Source organism: Bubalus kerabau, chromosome 4, assembly GCF_029407905.1.
Source record: "Bubalus kerabau isolate K-KA32 ecotype Philippines breed swamp buffalo chromosome 4, PCC_UOA_SB_1v2, whole genome shotgun sequence".
Lineage (NCBI taxonomy): Eukaryota > Metazoa > Chordata > Mammalia > Artiodactyla > Bovidae > Bubalus > Bubalus kerabau.
This window is the reverse complement of record NC_073627.1, coordinates 109,438,574-109,452,560: the sequence shown is the minus strand read 5'-3', so window position 1 is coordinate 109,452,560 and position 13,987 is coordinate 109,438,574. Positions and strand designations below refer to the sequence as shown.

The 13,987-nt window shown below is 41.2% G+C and overlaps 1 protein-coding gene across 1 annotated transcript in view; it reads left to right on the top strand.

Annotated features, from left to right (window-relative positions):
• DOCK8 (dedicator of cytokinesis 8) overlaps positions 1–13,987 on the top strand; it is a 236,012-nt gene that overhangs the window by 200,495 nt on the left and 21,530 nt on the right. Inside the window, exons 35-42 of the mRNA XM_055578247.1 lie at positions 1,681–1,815; positions 2,805–2,957; positions 4,009–4,167; positions 4,802–4,902; positions 5,662–5,854; positions 10,379–10,522; positions 11,941–12,072; positions 12,529–12,663. Coding sequence (XP_055434222.1) covers positions 1,681–1,815; positions 2,805–2,957; positions 4,009–4,167; positions 4,802–4,902; positions 5,662–5,854; positions 10,379–10,522; positions 11,941–12,072; positions 12,529–12,663 — 1,152 coding nt within the window. The remainder of the gene's footprint in view (positions 1–1,680; positions 1,816–2,804; positions 2,958–4,008; positions 4,168–4,801; positions 4,903–5,661; positions 5,855–10,378; positions 10,523–11,940; positions 12,073–12,528; positions 12,664–13,987) is intronic.

Here is a 13,987-nt window from a genome sequence, read left to right as displayed (position 1 = left end):
CAAGACTATTTACAGTAGTGAAAGCTACTTACAATAGCATCCGCCTTAGAAATTCCAGAAATACTCAAACAGAACATTCTTCTGGATTCATTGACTTGATGTTCACTTGGAAAGACTTAGGTGCTTGACAGACTGACCCTCATAGTTAAATCTACTTGAGCGTATGCAAAGATTATAATGTGAGTGGTGGGCTTATAATTCAATACCTATAATAGTTGTGGTAGGTAGGTTTTCGTGTTTGTTTCATTTTTTGCTAGGTCAACCGCCTTTGAATTATGGTTGATGTCTGTATGGGAGCTAAGATTATGACTGGATGAAGTAAAAAGAGTGCAAAGTGTGATTAATGATGTCTGTTTTGGACACAAATTAATGAAGAAAAATAATCTGTACCACGAATTTGCCAACCCTGCTGTAGAAAAGTATTATATCACTGTGAACTTTACAGTAATATAGTTCACCATACTAATTTCATCTTCTAAGTGAATGTTTCCAGAAATTCTCAAGACATCTAGGTGATAACATTTTTAGTTTAACCTCAAAAATGAGTCCGTACATGTTTCCAATGAAAAATCATTTATTAGACTGGATCCAGTATTGTTTCTAGGGCCAGAAAAGGAAATATCATCAAAACACAGTTGAACCTTAGTAATCCAACTTTTGTCTCTTAAAATGTAATTATTGTATAAAAATAAAGACAAAAAGTATATGGTATCTTTGATAGATCAGATCAGTCGCTCAGTCGTGTCTGACTCTTTGCGACCCCATTAATCGCAGCACGCCAGGCCTCTCTGTCCATCACCAACTCCCAGAGTTCACTCAGACTCACGTCCATCAAGTCAGTGATGCCATCCAGCCATCTCATCCTCTGTCATCCCCTTCTCCTCCTGCCCCCAATCCCTCCCAGCATCAGAGTCTTTTCCAATGAGTCAACTCTTCACATGAGGTGGCCAAAGTACTGGAGTTTCAGCTTTAGCATCATTCCCTCCAAAGAAATCCCAAGGCTGATCTCCTTCAGAATGGACTGGTTGGATCTCCTTGCAGTCCAAGGGACTCTCAAGAGTCTTCTCCAACACCACAGTTCAAAAGCATCAGTTCTTCAGCGCTCAGCCTTCTTCACAGTCCAACTCGCACATCCATACATGACCAAAGGAAAAATTATATCTTTATACAATACTGCTTTGAGTGCTGTCTTCTTAACATCTGTGCTCAAAATGTACTTGCAGTTTTCAAAGGCAGTTGAAAATTGTTATTGACATTGGTGGTATTAGTCCTGCTGCAGGTGATAAATAAGCTTCTATTTAGGAACGTCCACTGCCACAGGCAGCCCCTGGGAGGCCCACGAGGAAAGCTGTGCCTTGTATACAAGGAAAAAGACCTTTCCAAAAGCTTACCCAGGATGAGGGGAAGGTGTGCTTTATAGCTTGAGTTAGCAGCCTGGAATAAGGTGTAAATCCCAAATCAGTTGGGAGTTTTGGAATAAAGTCATGTGGAAATAGGGCTTCAGCACTCCTGGTGATGGCCTATATGCAGGGTACTTTCTCAAACCCTTAAGATCATAGACCAAGAGATGAAATGTCAGCGTCACTGTGCTAATTGCCAAAAGTACCTACTTTTGTCTTCCCCTCTCAGTTCACGGGCATAGCACAGGGATTCATCGATGCTGTTCTTCTCTTCCTCCAGGCGAGCTCGGCTCTGGACTGTAAAGACAGCCTTCTGGGAGGCGTGCTAAGGGTCCTTGTGAATTCTCTGAGCTGTGATCAGAGCACCACATACCTAACTCACTGCTTTGCAACACTCCGTGCTCTCATTGCCAAGGTAAACACGGGATGCTTATTCTCTTACTTTTTATTAAGAGTTAAGATTCTCATCAGTCTAGCTTCACATTCTTGCTTCAGGTGCATGAAAACCCGCAGACCACCATTGTGTTAAGTGACACTGAGGTAAAAGTCTTAAGTCTCGTTAGGAAGGAAGCAGATACGCTGATTCTGTGAGACTCACCAGTGCCTCTCACATAAGAAATGTGGGCCCACTCACTGAAGACATGAGAGTGGAAATCAATTGAGCAGATTTGTTTTTCACCTTTTTTTCATTAATGTTTTACGTGAATGAGATTTGGTTCCTCTGCATGACTCCCATTAGTGAGTCTTACAAAATGTCACATCATAAAATGCCAGAAAGTTTAAAAATAAATTTCTCATAGCCTGAAGAATATAGATTTTCCTAAAGTAAAATGGTGTATTGCAGATTTCTGTGCTCCACACCCCCCGCCCCCAATCCCTTTATTGAAAATCTTGGTTGTTGACCTCTACCTGGTATCTTTTACATTTAGAAAGTGGACTCCTGGGGCTTCCCTGGTGGTCCAGTGGTTAAGACTCTGCATTTTCAGTATTTCGATCCCTGGTTGGGAAACTTAAGATCCCACAAGCCATGAGGCACAGCCGAAATAAAGTGGACTCTCTCTGCTCTCACCTGTCGGGATCATTTGCTCTTAGTCACCAATAATTTCCAGGGAAACATGGAATAATTCCTTCAGAGCTGTGACTTCACCAGGGAATGCAGCCTGGCTAACCATGCAGATAATTATATAGCCTTGCTCTTTGTAAGCAGTTCCTAATGAGATCAAGTCAACTCCATTGCTTTAGTTCATCTTCTGACTCAAGTAACTCATTATCTTTATGAAGCAGTGCATTAACTCTCCTGGGCTTTGCTTGTCCAAGCAGACATTTACATATCTCAACAGGCATCTGGCCCAGAAAGGGTATGAATGTGCCAAGTGGTGTCTAATGCCGCTGCGTCTCTCCTAGTTCGGCGACCTGCTGTTTGAGGAGGAAGTGGAGCAGTGTGCAGACCTGTGTCAGCGAGTGCTGCATCACTGCAGCAGCAGCGTGGACATCACCCGCGGCCAAGCCTGCGCCACTCTCTACCTCCTCATGAGGTTCAGCTTTGGAGCCACCAGCGTGAGTGCTCAAGGGGACCTGGGATCAAGAGTCAGTGCAAAGCGCTGGTAGAGGAAAAGTGTGCACTGTTGCAGCTGACTTCTGCCCTGTGTGAAGGGAACAACTGGACATGTAGATGGATAGCAGCTTCTTTCTGAATTTCCATCTGGAAGTAAATTACTAAGACTGATGAAAGCAGTGTTTTCCATCAGTGTGTTTCCATAAGAAATGAATGGCTATGTGTAGATTCAAGGTTGTCATCTGTGGGTGAAAAATACAACAGAATTAGGACTTTGGAAGAGCTTCTGTTGTTTCCACATTCTGATTGACTGGTGCCAGAATGACCCGTGGAAGAGAATTTGAAATGATCACTCTCATCTATGCCTAAGTGTTCACTGAAGCTTAGTAGCCTTTGGAATTCAGCCTTATTACAGCACAGTCCTAGTTGATCTAGATTTTGGTGTGCTGTTTTGCAGTTTACATTTGTGGTCATGTTAATGAGCATGTTCAACTATATTCAAAGATAATTTGGTCCATGGAAAAAAGGCAGGGTCCTCAGAATGTATTAGGTATAGCTATTGAAAAGACTGTAGGACATTTATCAGAGCCCCTTGGAATCACCATATTTTTCCATGAGCCTAGAAGGAAAGGAGAAACAGAATGTCACTGCCTACCCAGAGTCCAGAAATCTCAGAAATCTCGCCCATGTAGATTCTGCTCCTCTTTGAAGTTTAAATAAAGTTCCAAGAAGAGGAATCTTGGCACGAAAGGAGACATTCTGTAACCCAGCTGTGTAGGAACCTTTCGGCGTTACTACACAGAGCTGGCCCAGTGCTCAATGAAAATTTAAAGGGAGCTGACAGATTTATGTCAGAGCAATACCCATTTAAACCATTTAAACAACAATATGAATCATGAGCAAAGTATGGCTCACATTTCATTGGGAAAAAAGGAAATGATTGAGCTTGGGTAAAGGAAACACTAGACAGTTATTGTTGTCTGGCTCTACCTCCTCCAATTATCTCCTAGCTGACTGCGTCTTGTTTGTTCCACCATTTTTTCCCTGACTCAGAACTTTGCAAGAGTAAAGATGCAAGTAACCATGTCTCTGGCATCTTTGGTGGGAAAAGCACAAGACTTTAATGAGGAATACCTGAGAAGATCCTTGAGGACAATTTTGGCCTACGCAGAAGAGGACACAGCCATGCAGACCACTCCTTTTCCCATGCAGGTAGACCGAAGAGCATGCTTTGTCTCATACGTGGGTCTGGGATCAGACCTCTGTGTGTGTGTACCTCTGTGTGTGTGTACATACATACATATACATATATATATATATATATATATACACACACACACAAACATACATATATATGTGTGTATAAGATATATAACATATTTTATATATTATATAACTTTTATGAAATATAATTATGTCATATGATACAGATAATTATGCAAAATATTGTCATATGCATTATATGGAACCTAAGCTGAGGTCCTAAGCTGCCCCCTCGTTGTTATAAAAAGCCCTGATGTCCAGAGTACAGTTGAAGGCTTACATGTTACAAAGAACTGAAACTAATTTCACCAAAAAAGTACTGGAGAGGGAAGATAGTATAAGGATTCAGGACTAATACATGGATGTCAAAGGCCAACTCACGTATAGGCCGTGGCAGTGCCTGGACCTGCAAAGATGAAGGTCAAAGAGGATCCAGTCTAGGCTTCCCTCCACCTGTGATCTCTCCTATCTTAGCAAAGCCTGCTCATGACTGCCCCTTGGACTCTCAGTGCAGTCCTAACTTTTTGTTACCATGGACTACAATGCTAAGGTTGTTTGGGGTATACACTTTTTTTTCTTCCAGGTGGAAGAACTTCTCTGCAATCTGAATAGCATCTTATATGACACAGTGAAAATGAGGGAATTTCAGGAAGATCCTGAGATGCTTATGGATCTCATGTACAGGTGAACTTTTCTGATAAAATCAAAAGTGTGTTACTTAAATATCAAGGGTTTGCCACTATGGAGTTTTTATGAATATAATTATCATAGGAAATGTTGCTACACTGATTTGGCTGACATCCAGAACTATACTTAGAAATTGGTAGAAAATCATCATTTGGAGGGTGTTGATTCATGTACATGTTTTCGGAAACAGTTCCCTGATTTGAAGGGAGGTATATATTTTTAACATTATTTTCTACTTACCATAGAATGAGAGAAAAGAACCATCAAATGTTACGTGAATTATATCTGAAATTTTTTCCACTTACATTCAGACATGCATGTAAGTTTCATTTAGAAATCATATTTTACTCTGTAGTTTAAATTTTTGCTTTGTAATCCTTGTTTTAGGAGAAACTACTTACAAAGACAAAATTGTTCTGATAGGATGTCATAAGAAGGGTAGTACTTTTTGTCTTCTGTTATTATTTTGAGATAAAGGAAAGTAAAGGAGGAAAAGTTACTAGTGCTCCATTCAAATAGACATCATTTTATCAGGTCTTTTCTTCCCCCATAAATCTTTAACTAAATGATAGCATTCTTAGGGTCCTACACACCCTAGACATGAAATTAAAACAGTTGGACTTATACATGTTTGCCTTTTCTCTTATTTTCTGAATGTGCAGGCAAAACTCTCAAGGGAAAAAAAAGTGTCCATACCCAATAGAAAAACAGTATCACTAACCAGTTGTCTTTGAAACTTTCGAAACCCATCTTCAGAATTGCCAAGAGTTACCAGGCCTCTCCTGATCTGCGGCTGACCTGGCTCCAGAACATGGCAGAGAAACACACCAAGAGGAAGTGCTACACGGAGGCCGCCATGTGCCTGGTCCATGCGGCTGCTTTGGTGGCCGAATATCTGAGCATGCTGGAGGACCACAGCTACCTGCCCGTGGGCAGCGTCAGCTTTCAGGTGGGGGCAGGTTCACCTTTTCCTTTGGTGCAGTGGCTCTCATCTGGGGGCATTTGCCAACCTCTGAAAATATTTTTGGTTGTTACAACTGAGGGCGGGAGGGTGGGTACTAGTGGCATTTAATAGGTATAAGCCAGGAATGCTGCTAAACACCCTACAATACATAGGACAGCTCCCACCACAAAAAAAATATCTGGCCCCCAAATATCAATATTGCCAAGGTTGAGAAGACCTGCTTTAGTGTATTATATTTGCCTCTTCTAATAGCTTTACCGTCTTGGGTTTTTTTTTTTAATTATTATTTACAGTAAATATAGATTTGATAGGCATTTTGACATTCCTAAATACTTTCACATCCATGATTTCATTTGACCTTCTCCGTAAACCAGTGAAACAGACAAATAGAGCAGATATTATTACTCCCGCTGCACAGATAAATTGAGAGAGCAACTTTGCTAAGGTCATTTAAACTCTTGCTCAAAGACTTGTAACTGGCACAGTATACTGACAAATGTGAAAGTATTTTTTCCAAATATTGGAGAAATTATTCCCATCCAGGCCCATTCCTTTGATTACACTCCCCAACTGTTTAACATCTTCCTCTCTAATCTAAAATTGAGAAAGACCCAAACTGACCTGGGAAGGAAAAAAGGGCTGAATCAATACTGTCTTAGGATAAGCTGAATATTACCCATAGTTAGCAATTGGAAATTGTCTGCTAGGTCTGAAAGTTGGCTCAGGTTGCAATGCTCAGTGGTCACTTGGACTGTTTTTAGTGAGTACTTTAAACAGTCTTTAGAGGAAACAAAAATTTTATGGGTACTTTTAGAGGCCTAATCCGTAGAAATGACCATCCCTGAAACCTGTAACAATATAGTACAGAAAGAGAGCCCTTTTCAAGGCAGACTCACAGAGTTGTTTACAAGTGTTTGGATTATTCCTGTTTGAATTTATGGGACTGATTTTATAAAAGGCTTTATTCTCATTGTTGCTCTTCAACTCAGTTTTGCGATGCTGTGTGAACCAGAAAGAGGAGATAATTCAAAGTAGCTTTCCCAGGCTTAGAAAGTAAGACACAAAAACTGCTGTTGGCAGAGCCAGGAGTTTCTGATTTCCTGAATACTGTTCACCAGGCCATCTGGGTATTGCCTCATATTATTAATTCCTCCTTTCTTATGGTCTTCAATACCAATACTATTTGTCATTTCATTCTCAGCAAATAAATTTTATTCTCAATTCAGAAATGTTCATTATAAAAAGCCAAAAATTTAATTCTTACCCCAAAAGCATAAAAATATCACACCTGATTTTGAATCATACAATAATGAAGAAAGGTATAAAAACCAATTTTAGATATATATTTTTTTTTGCCAAATTAATTTTGACCATTTGATATTAGCAAGGAAAAATATAAGTACTACTCTTGCAGTTCCCAGAAATCTTTGGGCTTACCACGTAATGTGGAAGTATATCATCCTTTTGTCTTGTTTCATTAACTAAACTATTACTTATAAACTTTAATGCCTTTTTCCCACTTACTGTATTTTATTTTATATTTGTCACTTAAATATTAATGGCATTTAATTATTGTTTCATGTTTAGTAAGCCTTGCAATTCTTATTTCACCTAGAATTCTATTGCTTATAGAAAGTCATACCAAGGTGAGTAGAATAGTTATTCTAGAAACAACAGAAAAACTCCCATGTTGTCTCTATGTGGGGGCATATAGCTCTACTTTTTCATAGATCTTTATTCACTCATTCATTCTTTTAGGTGATATTTATTGAGCATTTATTTTGTCCTCACGAACTTTACATTCCAGCCAGAGAGTGAGATCATATAGCTAATTCTTCCATTTTTTATTCAATTACAATTATGATAACTGCTGTAATAAAGAGGTACAAGAAACTGTGAGTATTTATCATGTGACCCAGCTTGGGGGCCATGGAATGTTCAGAAAGACAAGGAAGGGGAAGGGGAAGGGGAAGGAATTGTGAAGAATGAGGTCTTCAACACACAGAACATGGTGAGAAGAGAAGCCAAATTATGCTGATGCTTATGAACCAAGTCTCCTTTCTCTTGAATGAGACATAGCAAATCTTTTAGGAAATGTGTGCTTGCACATGGCAGAAAACCTAACCCAGACTGACCTAAGGTAGAAATGGAATTTATCAGCTTAAATAAGATGAGATGAGTCCGGAGTAGCACCTGCCAAACTGGACCTAGGGGCCCAAACAATGTCATCAGACCTCAGTGTCATCCTCACTTCCAGTCTGTGCTTTCTGTTACGTCAGCTCAGCTTCTTTCTTCACGGGCTTCCCACACTCATTGACAAATATTTGTTTACATCTCCCTAGGTTCAAGTCCAGGAGAATAGAGAAATGCCTTTATTTCCAGAAGTTGCAGAGACAGTCTCAGTGCATCTGTTGGTTCTGACCAGGTCATGTGCTCATCTCTGAACCAATCATAGTGGCCGGAGATATGGAATGCTATGATCGGCTGGACCAGAGTTGAGGTCCACACCTGGAGTTATGGATGGTTTCCCTGGAGGCTTTACTTTATAGAAGGATGAAGGAATTTTGGGCAGCATTAACAACAGATGTCCAGTGTTGATTTCTTAAATGCTGTGTGCTTTAGTTTTCAACTGTGTTCTGCTCCAGTAAAATTGAAATTTTGGAAAGGAATTATAAACTGGAGATAAATAAATCTATGCAAGGAAAATAACCCTGAGGCCACTGAATTCCAAGGAGCTGAGATCGTTGAATCTGTGCCCCAGAGTGCAGTATTTATTCCACAAATGTAGATATGTCTACATTCTTAGATACTGATGTTACTTTTACCTCCCTTATTCTGAAGCCAGAAAAATCTGCCCAGAATCTTTTTCCTCAGACTATGGCTAATAAGACTGCTGCTGCTGCTAAGTCGCTTCAGTCGTGTCTGACTCTGTGTGACCCCATAGACGGCAGCCCACCAGGCTCCCCCATCCCTGGGATTCTCCAGGCAAGAACACTGGAGTGGGTTGCCATTGCCTTCTCCAATGCATGAAAGTGAAAAGTGAAAGTGAAGTCTCTCAGTCGTATCCGACTCTTAGCGACCCCATGGACTGCAGCCTACCAAGCTCCTCCGTCCATGGGATTTTCCAGGCAAGAGTACTGGAGTGGGGTGCCATTGCCTTCTCTGGCTAATAAGACTGCATAACTGCAACTATATTCTACACGTGGACAATTGCATCCAGTACTAATGGTATTCATTTCTTGGGTCATTAGATTTTTTCAACAAAATCTCTTGGACCTTCTGTTATTTCTAGTTCAGAAACATCATAGAAAAGACTGTCACAAGAGGTTCTGAGAGTCTCCTGTATTCCAAAAACTACCTTATAAGAAGACACAGGACTGGAACAACTCTCTCTTCATTGACGCTCAGGATAAGTCACTCGATCATGCTAGCCAGGCCAACAAGAGGCAGACAGATTTTACTTCAGTAGTCAACCCTGGTCAATTGATAGTGGTTGATTGGAGTACCATACTGAGAGAAATTTTGAAAAAAGCTTCAGGAAAAAGAGTACTAAATTAATTAGTTCTGTCTGCTATAAGTCTAGACATATGAAGAAATAGTATGTGTGCTACCTGTTTGCCAGCCCTAAGCTACAAAGGTTTCCAGTTTTTTTAATGCGCCATGTGCATTTTTTCTATATCCGTGAGACAGACTGAAGGAAATGATTCTTGGCCTGTCAAAAGTATGAGAGTCCCTGCCAGAGCCAGAACTGGGGTGAGGTGAGCAAGGCATGTGAAGTGTAGAATTTAAGGAAGCACTCACTCTCAGGGTCCAGCGTGTTCCAGGTCATATCTTACAGAACCCTGAGAGTGAGTGTTTCCTAAATGTATGACCTGGGGTTTTCACCTTGCTCACCCTAGCCCTGGCCCTGATCACTGCATTCTCTATGACAGACTTTCAGCTTTATGGTTTATGTAAAAATAAAAGTGTATAGAAAGGAACAAAATGTTTGAGGGGAGAGAAAAAAACCAGTAACTGCTGCATTGTCATAAAGATTCCCATAAAGAAGGCCTTCTCATTTGCAATTGTCATGTGATATTATGACTGTACACCTACGAGCCAAGTCAGTAGTAGTAGCAAGTACTTAAGAGTTTCACTCAGCTGGTGAAACAAGGAGTCTAATTAACTTTTTAAAAAGTTGATTTTAAAAACCGCAATCCCTGCTGAATATCCCTAAGGATCCTTTCTCTAAAGCAACTCAGCTGTTGTTACGTTGAGGTAAGTGCCCTTTCTGTATCTGCCAATGGTTAAAAAGAAAAAAAATCTTGAGTTTTGAAGGTCAGTGGTTCTATGTGTTCTTTCAAAATGAGTGGCAGCCAGAGGCTGTTCTAGATGGAATTACAGACCTTTTACAATCATACAAGGTGCAGCCGTTGGAGTGATGGCTTCCTCATCCCTACTATGGACTCCTGTTGTGCCTTGTTAGTCGGGTTCCCCAATTCTCCAGGCTCATACTGCGTTCTCTTACAGAATATTTCTTCCAACGTACTGGAGGAGTCTGCCGTCTCTGATGACACCCTGTCGCCTGATGAGGATGGGGTGTGCTCCGGCCGGTACTTCACGGAGAGTGGCCTGGTGGGCCTACTGGAGCAGGCGGCCGAGCTCTTCAGCACGGTCAGTACACACCGCCCTCTGGGTCACCGCAGTCAGCCTGAACTTCGGTGTGCGCCCTGTGTGTGGGTTTTAGTGCCCAGCCGGTCAGTCCCACTTCATGACGACACCATGTGCAGGGATGCACAGGGCACGGGAGGGGCTGGAGGACTTTGATGTATGTGAATTGGCTCAGCTCTCAGGGAGGTGAGAAAGCCTTTCATCACTGCAATATTCTGGCTTTCACTACATGCTCATTAGCTGGGCAGCAGTTTCACAGTATTATTTCCATTTAATAGAGGTGGAAACTAAGCCACAGCAAGGTGAAATGACTTGCCCGGGCTTACACGATAAATCAGAAGGCATGTTCTCATTCTCTCATTTACTGTCCTTGAGAGAACTCCTGGGGTGGAGCCTCTGGGAGAAGAGAAAAATAATAGACAAGAGTTTTCCTGACAGCTGAGTAATCCTCAGGATTGTCACAGACCACAGACAGCTCAGAGAAATGTAGGAGTGGAAACCACAGACACTCCCCTCACTAACCTAATCTGGGTCTGTTGTTGTTGTTCAGTCATGTCCAACTCTTTTGAGACCCCATGGACTGTAGCCCTCCAGGCTCTGCTGTCCATGGGATTTCCCAGGCAAGAATATTGGAGTGGATTGCCATTCCATCTTCCAAGGGATCTTCCCGACCCACGGATTGAACCTATGTCTCCTGCATTGAAGATTCTTCTTCACCACTGAGCCACCTGGGAAGCCCAGTCTGGGTCTAAATACTCCAAATTAAAGGGGAAAAAAATGTATAGATTAAGTTACTGAGTTTCAGGTCAGGAAAGAAAGTCTGTTGTTCATTTTCATAATTTCCCTACTCCCTCAAATTTTAAGCCAGGTAAATATTTAATACTTCACTCAATTTAGCTCATCCAATTTGTTTTCATCCTAATATTTTTCATTCTTCTCTACTTTTCATTTCCGAGTTTCCACCTACAGCCTATGTATTTTAATTGTTGTTTTAATTATCTTCTGTTTTTCAGCTTTCCTTTTCAGAATCCAGATAACATCCAGGATACTTTGTTTTTCCTAAAATTCAAGAAAACCAGCTAGTTAGACTCCTAAGTATTTTCAGGCATTCAGTGAACATCTGCATATATGGGGACCCCCATCTGGCTATATGATGCCCAAGATTGTCTTCCTAAATTGTTCTTAGTCCCTGCTGCCATTCTTCTGTCCTATTTTTTTCCCAGAAAACCCCTTTTTCCAACTTAACATTATCAGATAGGACCACTTAGCATGTGTCTAGTTCAGTTTGAATGCTACAACCATCCCAAATATACTCAAGAGTTTATTCCTGCACTGTAAGATATTATGATGCCAATAATAAATCCATTCCCTAGTGCCCAGTGGATTAAATTCTCTTCAATTTTTTTCCTCCTCTTTCCAAGGGAGGACTGTACGAGACGGTTAATGAAGTCTACAAGCTGGTCATCCCCATCCTGGAAGCTCATCGAGACTTCCGGAAGCTGACCTCCACCCATGAAAAGCTGCAGAAGGCCTTTGACAGCATCATTAGCAAGGTAGCTAAGGATCCTGACTAACAAGTCCAATGGTCTGATAGCAGGTGACTCTGTCTCGGAGATGCTGAGCCCTTCTTCCTCTCTAGGGAGTGACTGACCTGACGGACATCAGTACTGTAGCTCTCTCCTATCAAATGGAAAAGGGCTGGAAATAGAGGACTGGCATTCAAACTGTGAAAGAAGGCAGTTGAATTACTTTGCAACCAGGAATGTGAAAATCTCTTAAATTCACTTAAAAGAAATCCTAGAAATCTTTCGTGGGTTTTTTTTGTTGTTGTTATTAATTCCCAAGTTTGTTCTATAAACATCAATTTTTTTTAAGGTGTTAATTGTTTGTATTTCCCATAGGAATAAAATGCCTTGTAACCCAACAATAAAAGACTCCTGCCCTTTGCAACCCAATGGATCCTCATGAATTACAAAACTAAGGAGAGGTTTTCTTATTTTGTCCATCAGGGTCATAAGAGGATGTTTGGAACCTACTTCCGAGTTGGTTTCTATGGGTCCAAATTTGGGGATTTGGATGAGAAGGAATTCGTTTACAAAGAGCCTGCAATTACCAAGCTTCCTGAGATCTCTCACAGACTAGAGGTAAGACAAGTGATTCTGGGTGATTAACATTGTATACTTTACAAAAAGCAAGTTGTAATGGGTCATTACAACAAAACTAAGAGTCATACATTCATCATTGATCCATATATAAAGTTTCCCACATTGCCTGTATAAAAGCAAGATACTAGGTGAAATCATGAGACAAAGTAAGGTAAGGATGCCTGTGTGCATGCTAACTCTTAGTCACATCTGACTCTTTGCAACTTCTTGGACTGTAGCCCACCAGGCTCCTCTGTCCGTGGGATTCTCCAGGCAAGAATACTGGAGTGTATAGCCTCCTCCAGTAGATCTTCCTAACCCAGGGATCGAACTCGAGTCTCTTGAGTCTCTTGCGTTGGGAGGCAGGTCCTTTACCACTAGTGCCAGCTGGGAAGCTCCATACTCTTCAAAGTTTGTAAATTTACATGGTGAATATTTTCAAGAATATCCAAGTCAATGTCATGTGCTTTCTTGTAAACCTTTCCAAATTTCAGTAATAGTTTTTCAGCTTGGAGTTTATCATCTTGACTTTAAAGTCATCTGGCAAAATTATCAAATTTCCCCTAGAAAATTCTGTGGTCATCTTTTTGGTGTTACCAAGCAACATTCCGACTTATGATTAAGAGATGCTCGACTGTGGGCCCACTGTGTCCTGGGCACAGTGAACTCTTCCTCTTGATCCAAGGAGCACCCCTCTCTGGATAATCAGAATCAGCACCTAATCCCATGTTCTGGCAGCCGCAGTCCAACCTGCTGTTTACATTTGATCCAGAATGTAGCAGAAGAGAGCAGCATGTTCTTGGAGAAAAAGCTGGAGAAAGGGAGAAACAACCTAGAGAAAAGTGAGAAAGAAAGAAACAGACATGGAAAGGGCCAGGCACTAAGAACTCAGGAGGAAAGTCATGGGGTGCCCCCTGAGCAAAATCATCTCAAGCTGAATAACTGGGTCCCCTGAAATGCTGATGACAATTAACTGGAAGTTCACTTTTTGCTTTCTTGCTATTGCTTTGAATTTATGTCCTTTCATGACTATCAAACTTAAAAACACTTTTGTTGTCAAATTGCTCCTTATATCGATACTATCCATCCATGCCAAAAGAGACAAGAGACTTTAATCCTTACTTGACCCAACGAAGCCATGGTTCAAAGTGAATGGGTGACTTGCGCAAAGTTTTTCAGCTCATGAGAGGAACTAGCAGTTGACCCCAGGCCACTTGGTTTCCTAATATGTTTCCAGTTTAGAACTAGAAGCCTATATTTTACCTTCCTGTGACTGCGGTTTGTCACACTGTGGGAAGCCTCGTGACCTCCACATTCCTAGGGT